The sequence below is a fragment of the Rhinopithecus bieti genome, unplaced genomic scaffold, assembly GCF_001698545.2.
Source record: "Rhinopithecus bieti isolate Rb0 unplaced genomic scaffold, ASM169854v2 scaffold_19, whole genome shotgun sequence".
In the NCBI taxonomy this organism is placed as follows: domain Eukaryota; kingdom Metazoa; phylum Chordata; class Mammalia; order Primates; family Cercopithecidae; genus Rhinopithecus; species Rhinopithecus bieti.
Window position 1 is genome coordinate 1769513 of NW_016803360.1, and position 12698 is coordinate 1782210.

The following is a 12698-nucleotide window of genomic DNA, read 5'->3' on the forward strand; positions in this document are numbered from 1 at the left end:
TATTATATATATTTATATGAAAGGATCCTCCAACATTTGAAAATCTTTAAAGTTAACTCACGTAAACACACTAAAGAAAGTAATTCACCTTATTATCTTAATCAATGAAGGAATAGCATTGATTAAGTTCAATACCTATTTATTATGAAAACACCTAGAAAGCAAAGAATAGTTGGGAACTTCCTTAATTGAGTAAAGATTAAACACCAAAATTTAGTACATAATATATTAACAAGAAACTTTAGATGATTTTCTTTATGACTAGGAATAAGACAAGGATTTCCACTATTGCTTGATATAATACTGAAGGCTCCAGTCTATAATAAAAAAGTAAGAAAAAACATTTGTGGTATGAAAGAGACATAACTTGATGTTTCTGATATTAATATCTATTTAAGAAAACCAGTGAAATAAAAAATATAGACTGATAGAATTAACAAGGGAATTTATAAATACTACGAATCATATTGAACTGCATTTCTTCATTTTAGTGACAACCAATGGGAAAACAGACAAAATATGATCTCAATATAGCAATATATATACACACATGATGTAAGTCTGTGTGTGTGCATTCTAGGAACTAGCCTAGCATACATAAGAACTCTATAGAGACAATTTTTTAAACTGTGATAAATTACATAGAAGATATTTTATTCTCTTTTTTAAATAAGAGATAAACTATGCTTATGGACAAAAATCCTTTACCATTAAAAAATTGAAGTCATAATTTAAAATATTTCTATATTAGAAATCTCAGCTCAGGAGACCTTCACTGAAAATTCTACTAAATATTTAAATGAGAAATAACACCAAAGTTACATAAAATCTTTAGGAAAATAACAAAAGACTAACCAAGAAGTTCCATAAGTTCAACTAACTTGATAATAAAACCTGGCTAGGATATTACAAAAAATGTAAAAAGTATAAGCCAATATCATTCCCTAACAGAGATACAAACATTCTAACAACAACAACAAAAAAAAATGGTGACCCAAATTCAGTGAAATATGACCCATTTGGTTGTATTCCACAATTAAAAGCTTGTTTAACACTTTTTTAATGTAAAAAACCCATGTAATTATCATAAAAGTTACAAAGAGAATGTTTGATAAATGTCAAACATATATTCAAGTTTTTAAAACCTGTTAGAAAACTAGAACTAATTTAACCTAAAACAAACATATGTAACGGTGAATTACTGAAACTTGCTCTCAGTGGTCATGAATGAAATACAGAGATCTTTTATATCATTACCTCTATTCAGTATTATACTAGAAGCAAAATCCATCCGTATTCACAGACAACGCAAATGTACACGTAACATATCCAAAATAAGTTAAAGATATATTCTTAAAATTCAATAAGTACAACAAAGAGAAAATGAATTATTTTAAAGATATCATTTAAAATGGCATGAAAAAAATCAAATTACTAAGAATAAATCTGAAAAAATATAAGATCTGCACAAAAAATTATAAAATGTTATCGACAGAAATGAAATAGCCTTAAATAACTAGAAAGCTATACCAGATTAGTGGGTCAGAAGACTTAATTTAAAATGATGCCAATTTTCTCCAAACCAATGCACAGCTAATCAAAATTCCAGGAGGACTTTTGAGGAAGTTGATAAGTTAATTCTAAAATGTATGTGAAAATTCAAAGTGCCAAACTTAAAAGAGAATAATAAATCAAGAGAATTTATTCTAAAGTAGTAATTATTAAATTTGGCTGTGTGTAATAATCATCAGGAAGATTTTCAAAAACCTGATGGTGATGCCTTACCTTTTACACAATTACATCTTTATCTCTTGAGGAGAAACCTAGGCATTTATATTTTAAAATCAATCCAAGTATTTTTAATGCACAACCAAGTTTCAGAACCATGGCTCTGTAGCATATTATTATATATAATCTACTAGAAATTATATATTAGATATTGCATATCCACATTACTTAAGACAGGAAACATTGATATAAGGATAGCAGTAGATGAATAGAACAGCATAAAAGGGAAAAGACCCAGGCATATACAGACACTATTTCTGAGTAAGGTTAACAGAGTAAGATGATAGAAAAAGGCAGCTTTTCAATAAATGTCACCGCACCAATTGACTCTACAGAAGAGAAAAATAAATATTGCTCTCAACTTCAAACCATATACAAAACCATAAACCCAGGTAGACTGCAGATGTAAAGGTGAGGGTAAACAATAGGATTTCTAGAAGATAATAGATATTTTCATGAACTCAAGGTAAAGAAAAAAATTGTTGACAACACAGAAAAAGGAAAATAAAAATTGACTACACTAACACTAAAGTGGAAAACTTTCATCCATTAAAAGACACAATTTTGAAAATAAAAGATGAAGCTATAGACTCAGAAAGTAATTTGCAACACAGAAAACTGACAAAGATTAAGTGTCCCAAATATATATACACATAAACTTCATCAAATCAATAACAAAAATGTGTAAGATTCAACAGAAAAATGAGCAAGAGATATAAACCACCTCTGCAAAAAAGAGTATCTCCAAAAATCCAAGAAATATATGAAATGGTGCTCAATCTTATTAGTCATCTGGGAGATGAAAACTAAAACCATGAGCTACCACTATACTCTTGCCAGAATGACTAAAATTAAGAAGACGGATAATGTCGTGTTACTAAGCATATGAGTTAATTGGAACACACATATACCACTTGTAGGAAAGTAAATTGGATTACTTAAGAAACTTGTTTTTCATTACCTTCCAAGGCTGAATGTACACATACAATATGACATAGCAATCCCACTTACTTTTATGCCCTATTTAATATATATACATGTAGGTGCACATGTACAAGAATTTTCATGACAAAATTACTGGAAACTCCAAGCCAGAAATAATCCAAATGCCTATTAGCAGTAGAATTAATACATAAATTGTAGTATATTCATCCAACGGAATAACATACATACTGAAAATGAATGAACTATATAAAACAGCATGGATTAGTTTCACAAATATAATGTTAAATAGATATACTAACCAGAAAAGAACACATACTATAATTTCCATTTATGTAAGGGTCATAAATGGACAAAAGTCATGATGATGGTTACCCTTGAGGGAGATAGTAGATAATGACTGAGAAAGAGCACAGGATAGGGCTTCTGGAATACTTTGAATTTTCTATTTCTGGACCAGGGTGGTGGTTACATTAATGTGTTTACATTGTGAGAATGAACAAGGTATTTACTTTTTTTCCCTCTTAATTGAAGTATAACATAGTAGTAAAATAATAAGGTATGAAGAAGACAGTCTGGACACACAGAGGGACATTCTATGTTCTTTCTTAAAACAACATAAAATGTCAATTCCTTCCAAATTAATCTACCAAATCAATAAATCCAATGAAAATCCCATTTAGATTTCTTACAGAATGAATTGATTTAATAAAAACTCATTTAAAAAGTCATGAGATGTTATTTCACTTCAGTTAAAACGGCTTTTATCAAAAAGATAAAAAATAATGGATGTTGGAGAGGATGTGGAGAAAAGGGAACGTTTATACCCGATGATGGGAATGTGAATCAGTATAGTCACTATGAGAAACAGTGTGAAGTTTTCACAAAAAAAAAAAAAAAAAAAAAAAAACTACACACAACTTAGTAATCCCACTGCTGGGTATATTTCCAAAAGAAATAGCCAAAATATGAAATCAACTGAAATGTCCATCAACAGATGAATAGACAAAGAAAATGTGGAATATTATTCAGCCACAAAAAAGAAGGAAATCCTGTCATTTGCAATAACATGGATAGAAGGACATTAGGTTAAGTGAAATAAGCCAGGCACAGAAAGACAAATATCACATGTTCTCATTCATTTGTGGGAGCTAAAAAAAAAAAAAAAAAAAAAAAAAAAAACTGCTCTCATGGAGACAGAGAGTAGAATGATGGCTACAAAGTGCTGGGAAGGGTAGTAGGAGGGGGATGGAGATGGGTTGGTTGATTAATGGGTACAAAAACACAGTTAAAAGGAATAAGATCTAGTGTTTGGTAGTACAATAGGGTGACTATAGCTAAAAATAATTTACTGTGTATTTTAAAATAACTAGAATAGTGGAATTGGAATGTTCCTAACATGAAGAAATGGTAAAGGTTTGAGGTGATGAGTAATAACCCCATTACTCTGACTTGATCATTATACACTGTATCAAAATATCACATGTATCCCATAAATATGTATATATATTATGTATCTATAAAAACTTTTTTAAAGTCTATGAATATCTAAGCCAATTTAGGAAAAAAGGATTGAAAACAGGGATTGGTCTATACATCATTTCTATATTAACACGTATTCCAAGGCCATAGTTACAGAAATAGTGTGTTTGGTACAGAGGTGAACTGATACAGAGGTGAACACATAATATGCTTTAAAGGAGGCAACAAAAATCGATGGCGGAAAGATTGTCAGCTTAGCGAATGGTACCTGGAAATCAAGTGAACTGTATAAAGAAAACTAAAATTTGATCCCTGTACAATTCATAGGTGTCCTCCAAATAGACTGAAAACTAAATACAAAGTATAAAATTGTAAAATTGATAAAAAACAATATAGGAAAATATCTTTTTAAAGTAGACATAAAGAAAGACTTTTTACATAAAGCCTAAAAAACACAAACCATGAGACCAAAAATGATTTGGGGCTGGCTTAGAAATAGAGACACTGATAATATGATTACACATGGCAAAACATAGTCTGATTCCAAAAATCAGCTTACAAATTAGTTAAATAAAACTGTATGCTAAGCTGGTAACAGCCCATATCAATTCATCACCTGCAAGTATGTGTGTGTGTGTGTGTGTGTGTGTGTGTGTGTGTATAAACTGGAGCTGACATGTTAATCTTTCTTTTACTTTGCAACATAACATGTAATACATTATTTTGTCTATGAATAGGAAAGACCTGCCTACCAAAACTATTTTCCTGGTAGTTTTGTCTTGATCTGATTCTACAATTACTTCAGTTCTACCACTCTTGAGGCCAGAAATCACCTACAAATTATTCATTGTATTCTGTATATTCAAACTAACCATGTAAAGATTCTGGGTTGTATATTGGAGATTTTAATGTTCATTTACCTGAATTAACATAGTAAGTTACACCAAAACTCACTATCTTATTCAATAAGTTAATTGAACTCTGAGTTTTCTACATCAATTTTTTAAAAATTATCTTGTAGTAATAATTTCTATACCTTCAAATTAAAATGTTCATTATTTAAGGAATTCAGAGTTAGGCCACTACAGAGTGAGAAAAACATTGGTATAAGCAACATTTAGAAGCTAAAAGTTTGGGAAATATTTGGAAATACTTCTTCCAAAACACTGTGCCTTTGATAGTTGTTTTTGTTTTAGCAAGCTCAATTTTATTTTTTATATTGTAGAAACATAAATGTTGTTAACTAAATTTATTATTCTTGATTGCAACCAATTTCGAAGCAAAGGTAGAAATAGTTCACCATTCAAGGCCTACAGAAAGCTCAAGAATCTTCACTCAGTTTCTTATTTCTGTCTATCCTAGAGTCCTGTCTAGTTTCTCCCCTCTCCAACACCATTGGCTTTTGACCATTCATTGGTCAGTTCATTACTTTCTCTCTTTTGTGATCGCCTTTCCTTTACCAGAACTCACATATTTGCTGTTAAAACTCCCCCCCTCCAATTTTCAAGAGTGTATACTTTACAAGAATGTTCTAGCCAGTAAAGGTATTGAAGAGTGCTTACCTTCAAAATAGATGCCTGCCTGGATTTCTAGAACCCTGGGTAGGGTCCTGGGGTCAAGAGAGTGGACGAATTCTTCCAGTGATAATGCCATTGCTATGCCTTGGGTAGTTTGTAGACCTGGTGCTCACAGAAACTTGTGGCTTCTAGGTGACACTTGTCTGCAATTAGAGCCCCTGCTCACCATTTCTTCCTCAGGCAGGCAGGAATGTCACACCACAGCCAGAGTGGGGTGGAGTAGCTCTATATAGGGAGGACAGTGAAGAGGGAGGGAGGAGGCAGGAGACAAAAAATGTTACAGCTCTTTTTGTTCACATTGTGGCTTCATTTCCTTCTGACATTGAAGTTGAACAGGATGGGGGTGGGGTGAACAGACACTGCCCAAAAAATGAGACGTGCTAAGTAACTCATTCTGTCCGTTGTTAATCCAGGTGCGCATCTACTATGGTAGCAAAACTGAGGTCAGAGTTGCTTGTGACTTGCCCACCAACAAAGAACAGGAACATAGGACTAAAGTCTAATCTTAAAAATGGCACCATGTGAATTCATTATCTCTCTAGTTCATTTCTAAAGCTTGGCTTTGTGCCTTATTTGCATACTGTCAGTGCCTTTACATTAAAATTGGTAATAAAAGTGCTTTGTGTCAGCTCTTTTTAGAATTCTGATAGTATACTCTGGAGAGAGTATCGAAACCACTTTTTATTCTTCCACATTAAAAATTTTGCTGAATCTTAAAGGCGGGTAGGGTAGGGATAGAATATGCAAAGTGATACAGTAAATTAACAAAGTATGTTAAAATGAGTTTTCTAATCTCTACACTATAGTAGAAAGTATTAAAATTACTTGTCAGGAAACCTGGGTTTTCTGGGTTTAGTTCTGCTTTTGATTTACAGGCTAACTTCAGCCTTGTCTTTTCTGATTTTCATTTGTTTTATTTACTAAATGGAGATGAAGTAGAAGAGTCCAATCAATCTTGTAATTTCTTCCAAGTTCACAATTGCACAATTCTGATCTTGTTGAAATTTAGGAGGAGAAATTACCAGCATCAAAGGAAGCAGGAGAAACCTCATGAACATCGATCTCTTCAAAATCCTGTTCCTCTCTATTTTTTGCATGTAACTGAAACAATATTTAGAATATGTACAATTAAAAGTGGTAGTTCCTAAGTTTCTTTAAGGTAAAGTCAAAGAATATTGGTTGAGGCTGGGTACAGTGGTTCATACCTGTAGTCCCAGCACTTTAGGAGGCTGAGGTAGGAGAATTGCTTGAGCCCAAGAGTTCAAAACCAGCCTGGGCAACATAGCAAGACTTTGTCACTACGAAAAAATTTAAAAAATTAGCCAGGCATGGTGGCACATGCCTGTAGTCCTAGCTGTGAGGAGGATGAGGAAGGAGGATCACTTGAACCCAGGAGTTTGAGGCTACAGTGAGCTGTAAACATGCCACTATATTCCAGGCTGAATGACAGAGCAAGAACCTATCTCAAAAAAAAAAAAAAAGAATAGTGGTTGGTATGTATACACTTGAAAGATTTCAGGAAGCTACACATTCTCTTTAGTAACTAAACTCCAGACTCTTGTCTATGAACTGTTTTGGCCTTAGGCTGCAGAGAACATAGACAGATACAGAGGGTCAGGGGACATCTCAGTTCTACCATGGCCATCATGTAAATGACCTAGAAAGATAAATACTGCCTAGTTTTGATATGGAGCTTATAAAGCTGTTTCAACTCTTCATAATCCTATTTGGCATTTTCAATAATCTGTCCAGCTTTATTTCTTTCTTTATAAAAGTAGAATGTACGATTGACCACATCAACAGGCTTACTATTGTTAGATTCAAATTCCTCATTTGCAACCTTTTTGTCCAAAAATTTCCTACCTTTGATCTGTCTGCCTTCCATACCCCTCCCCACAGTTTACAGCCTAGTAGTGTATTTCACGTGGATGAATATATGAAAGAGGCTTCTGTGGACTGCTCCTTAAAAATCATGAATCTGTTAGAATTGATACCACAATAAATTTCATTTGATATCTAATGTAAGCTGGATTTCACTTTTTTTTTTAAATATTCCCAAGTCAAATTTCTATCCTACTAGCCAAACAGCCATTTCGTATCAGCAATCTCTTACAATTACTAGGCTCCATCTGCTTCTGCTCTTGCAACAGATGACACTCCCTCTGTGATAATCTTCTTCTTTGTATTCTCAATCTTAATTAATGACATTACTATTCTCTTAGTTTCCCAAGCCGGAAGGCTTAGAATCATGTGAGATGCCATTTTTTTTCTCCACCCGTTAAGTCCATCAGGCCCTATAGATGACAATACTCAGTACCACTCACTCTGTCTTGCTCTATATCCCCACTACTACTGCTTTAGACCAGATCATAATCACTTGTGACACACAGGCAAAAAAATCCTGATTTGAGCAGCCAAGACAAGGTTGACAAAGAAGAGCAATGAGAAGGTACTTGAAGCATCAGGTAGTAAAATGAATTACTGAAGTTCCGTCATTAGAACAGCACATTATAGGTATAATAATAGATTAACGCGAATTCAAAATAAAAAAAAAAAAAAACCAGACTGCATAATAATAATTTACTATTTGAAAAAGGTAAAATTCCAAGGCAGTGGGTAAAGAATGTCTTTCTTCAACAAACGGTTGTTAAATAATTGGGAGGAAAATTTTTTCCTAACTTTCCATGCAGCAAAATTAAAGTTAGGTAAATTTTAAAATTAAATTTAAATAAAATAAACCAGAGGGGAAAATAGGAAAATGGCTGGAAAAGGGTAAGAAAATAACTATTTTGAGTACTAATTGAAGTCTTCAAGGAAAAAACTAATAATATATTTGAAAACTAACTTATGAAATTCTCTTGTAAATCAAAAGGAGTTTGAACAAAATAGAAAAAAAAAAGCATATATTTCAAATAAACAACAGTTTAGGTGTGTAAAGGTCACTTATTAGTCAATATGCAAAATAAAAATATTCAAAGACTTCTACTTCTGGCTATGATTGTATCTGACCACGTTTCCTACTAAAGGCACCTGGAAGAGCTGTATACTTTTTTAAAAAGCTGTTTTAAGAAACAAGAGAGCTGTCAGGGTGCAGAACATGAGAGGCAAGATCTTGTAAAGCAGAGCAGAACCATTAGAGGAACTCCATATTCTGCACTTTTTTTCCCTCAAGGCTTTTATGGGTTAGTAATTGGCACCGAGAGAGTCTGAGAAGCAGAGCAAAAACTGGTGGCTCAGGAGGAGAGAACCTGAGTTGAGTATTTGGCAGTTTCACACAGCAAAAGAGACCAAAAGAAATTGGACTTTGGGACTTAGCAAGTCCTCCAGGCAAAGCCAGAGAAATGTGTTGCTCAGCACCACTTTTTCTCCTTAAAAAATTTTGCCCATTGAAAGCACTACAGGGTTGATTGTATGAGACACAAACAAGAGCATGATTGGTATGAAGCTGAAGAAGCCAAGGAGTGCTTTCAGCAGTCTTGCAGAACTGGGAAGCCAGGGCCAGCCAAGGAGGGAGCAGTATAAGTAGGAGAATGCTTATGTTCTCAGTTGGGGCTCCTGAAGGCTGCTTCCTAAGAGAAAGGGTTGCCTATAAATAGAACAAGCTTTACAAAAACTGAAGCTTAGACTAAAATGAACTCAATCCCTCATTGGATTAAAGTGGTCTGCCCCTATTCTCGCTGCCAGATAGAAGCAAATGTAAATCCTCCTGTTGAGGAAAAGCAGCCAGAACTTCTATAATATTTAAAAATACAACATCTATAATTAAGTATGAAATGAATAGGAATGCCAAAAGATAGGACAAAGAAAGACAGAGAGAAGGGAGACCACAGAAACAAACTCATGGGGTGATTCTGATATTGGAATTATTAGTCCTGCAATTTAAGGTAATTTTGATAAACATAGTCAAAACTAGAAGACAAGAAAGAGAAAAGAACTGCCATCTATAGAAAGTATCAGATGAAAATTCTAGAGTTAAAAAATACAGTAACTGAAATTAAAAATTCAATAATTGGTTTTAACAGCAAATGGGACATACAGTAATAGAGGATTGTTGAACTGGAAATGGCAGCATAGGAAAGATCTGCTCTCTTTCTCTCTCTTTCTCTCTCTCTCTCTATCTCTCTCTCCAGAGAGATATTTCAGCCATAGTGGAAAGATCTTACATGTAAACTGAGTCCCAACATGAGAGGAGAAATAATAGTGGGAGAAGAAATATTTTAAGATATAATAGCTGAAGATTTTCCAAAGCTGAAAAAGGCATCAATCCACAGATTCAAGACCTGCCAACACCACCAAGGAGGATAAATGCAAAAGAAGGCACACTAAGGAACATCATACTAAAACGTCAAAAAGCCAACGTCAAAGAGAATGTCTTAAACGCATTCTGAAGGAAAGAAATCATCACTTTCAAAGGATCACCAATAAGATGATAGCTGACTTACTAACAAAAACCAATAAGGGTAGAAAACAGTGGAATAGCATCATTAAAATGCTGAAAGAAAATAACTACCAACTCGATATTCTAAATCCAGAAGAGCATGAAAGCAACAGCAAAATAAAGACATTTTCAGACAAACAAAAACTAAGAAAATTCATCACCAGTAAACTCTCACTAAAAGCAATGCTATAAAGGGTGTTCTTCAGGCGAAAGTAAAATGATCTCAGACAGAAAATCAAGACCACAGGAAGGAATGAAGAGGGTGAATATGTCAGTGAATTGAATATATTGAGTTCCCAAAACAATAATTAATGGCTTATGGAGTTTGGAATATATTTGCACTATATAAAATTCATGAAATATATTGTAAAACATAGCAGTAATGCAAAAGCAAAACTGATAATGAAGTTAAAATGTTCTAAAGCACTAGACTTCTAGAGAAGTTGCAAAAGTAATGTTTAATACTAGAGTTAAATGAATGAAAACACATGTAATTTCCAGGAAAGCCACTAAAATGTAGTAAATGGATGATAAAATTAATCCAAAAAAGAAGAGAAAGAAAGGAAAAAGAACCTCAAAATTGCTAGCATATAGTATGATGGTATACATAAACTCAATTATACTCTTAAAATAATTGAAATGAAATAAATATACAAATAAAAAGTAAATAGTTTAATAGTTCAAATAATAAACTAACGTTGGCAGATAACATTTAAACACATAAATTTACTTAAAATATACAATTTAATTACAAGTTTATAGAAAGTCTAAAGATGAAAAAATGGGAAAATATATACCATAAAACATTAAGTAAAAGAAAGCTCGTGAAACTACATCAATATTAGATAAATTAGATTTAAAGAAAAGAAGGATTATAAAAGATAATAAGGTTATTTGTTTAATAATGAAAAGCCAACCAATTCTTGAAGAAAATTCACAGCTTTAAATAATATAGCTTAAAAATATCTAAAGCAAAATTAATCAAATGAACGGAATCAGAGTAAAACCAAACTGACAGAAAAGCAAATATTTAATTCATAAAATTCATACTGTTAACAGTGCAATATTTAGTCACTCATATGTACTACAAACTGTTGTGATCTATCTTGAAATCAATTTGACGTAGCAATTTCACATTTAGATATAATCAGATACACACAAAGATTTATTTATACCATCAACTGAAGCATTTATTATTTTAATGACCAAAAAAAGGAGGAGAAAAGAAAAGAAAAAAAAAATGCATTTCACATTACCCTAATAATTCAAACAGGGAAGTTCCTATTGAAAAAAAAATCTTGTCCTCACACCAGGCTTGCTACTACTTAATGCATCTTCTTAAAATTTCCACTAAAGAACAGACATGGACTTGACCATCAAATTATGATTAAGTTATGGTTAGCATCATTAGTGCCAATGATTTCTATCCCAAGAGAAGTATTGTTGAAAAGAAAAAGAAAAATGGCTCAAAGCAAACTTTACATAAGATACCAATTCCTTTGCTAAATTATCTATAGCTGCTTTCCTAAAAAGTAAGCAGAACTGGGTGAATGTCAAAAATAATAATAATAATAATAATAATCACAAGCGGAGAAATAAACTTCAATAGTAGAGGCTTAAAACTATATTATAATATCTGAGTGTAATGTAATATTTCTCTGAGAAAAGAATAAACCCTTATCTCCAAGTAGATAATATCAGAAAAAAAAAAAGAAAGAAAGAAAGAAGAAGAAACCTTAGAGGTTATTCTAACTGGAATCTAAATCACTCATTCTCTGAAACTTTCTTTTCATTGTTTATTTCTAAAGAAGAAAAAAATAGGCTTATAGGAATCATTCCTGTGATTTTGGATTAACCAAAATGTGCCATTTATTGGTTCATCATTGAAAGGTTTACAGTATTTCTACCTACAAAATAAACTTGTTCTGGGGAATCATACAATATCATTAGGGCATTAGGCTTGGCTTTTTTTTTTTTTGCATGAGCAACATTTTGGGGAGATCCTGCTGTTGTGTGACACCTGGCAGCTCAAGATTTGTATCTCATAAATTCAAGCACAATGGAAGAGACTACTTTCTCCTAGTCATACTGGGAAAAGTCCCAGGATAAGCTCTGATTGATCCAACTTGGCTCACAGGTATATGTCTCAGCCAATCATCATGACTAGAAAATGAAATACACTAATTTGCCATCATTTCAGGTTCATGGGCTCTACTTTGGATTTTATTAGGCACTTATCTCAGCTAAATCACAAAAAAAGTTGGAAAAGGAAATATCTCAAAGAAAATAAGTGAGCTAATTACCCAAAAGAGAAGGAAAGGGTGTGTGATTAACTAAATCATAGAACACCCACCATCAATGTTCCCAATGCCATAAATGGCTTCCGTTAGAAATACCTTGATCACCATTCTCTTCTGTCTCCAACCATCTGTACATTCTTCTTTTTTTTTTTTTTTTTTTTTTTTTTTTTT

General features: G+C 32.8%; 1 protein-coding gene across 2 annotated transcripts in view; it reads right to left on the reverse strand.

Annotated features, from left to right (window-relative positions):
- Positions 1-12698, reverse strand: part of THEMIS (thymocyte selection associated) — a 230696-nt gene that overhangs the window by 207454 nt on the left and 10544 nt on the right. For both annotated transcript variants that reach the window (XM_017879657.1, XM_017879648.1), the window contains exon 2: positions 5775-6014. In XM_017879657.1, coding sequence (XP_017735146.1) covers positions 5775-5865 — 91 coding nt within the window. In that variant the 5' untranslated portion in view covers positions 5866-6014. The remainder of the gene's footprint in view (positions 1-5774; positions 6015-12698) is intronic.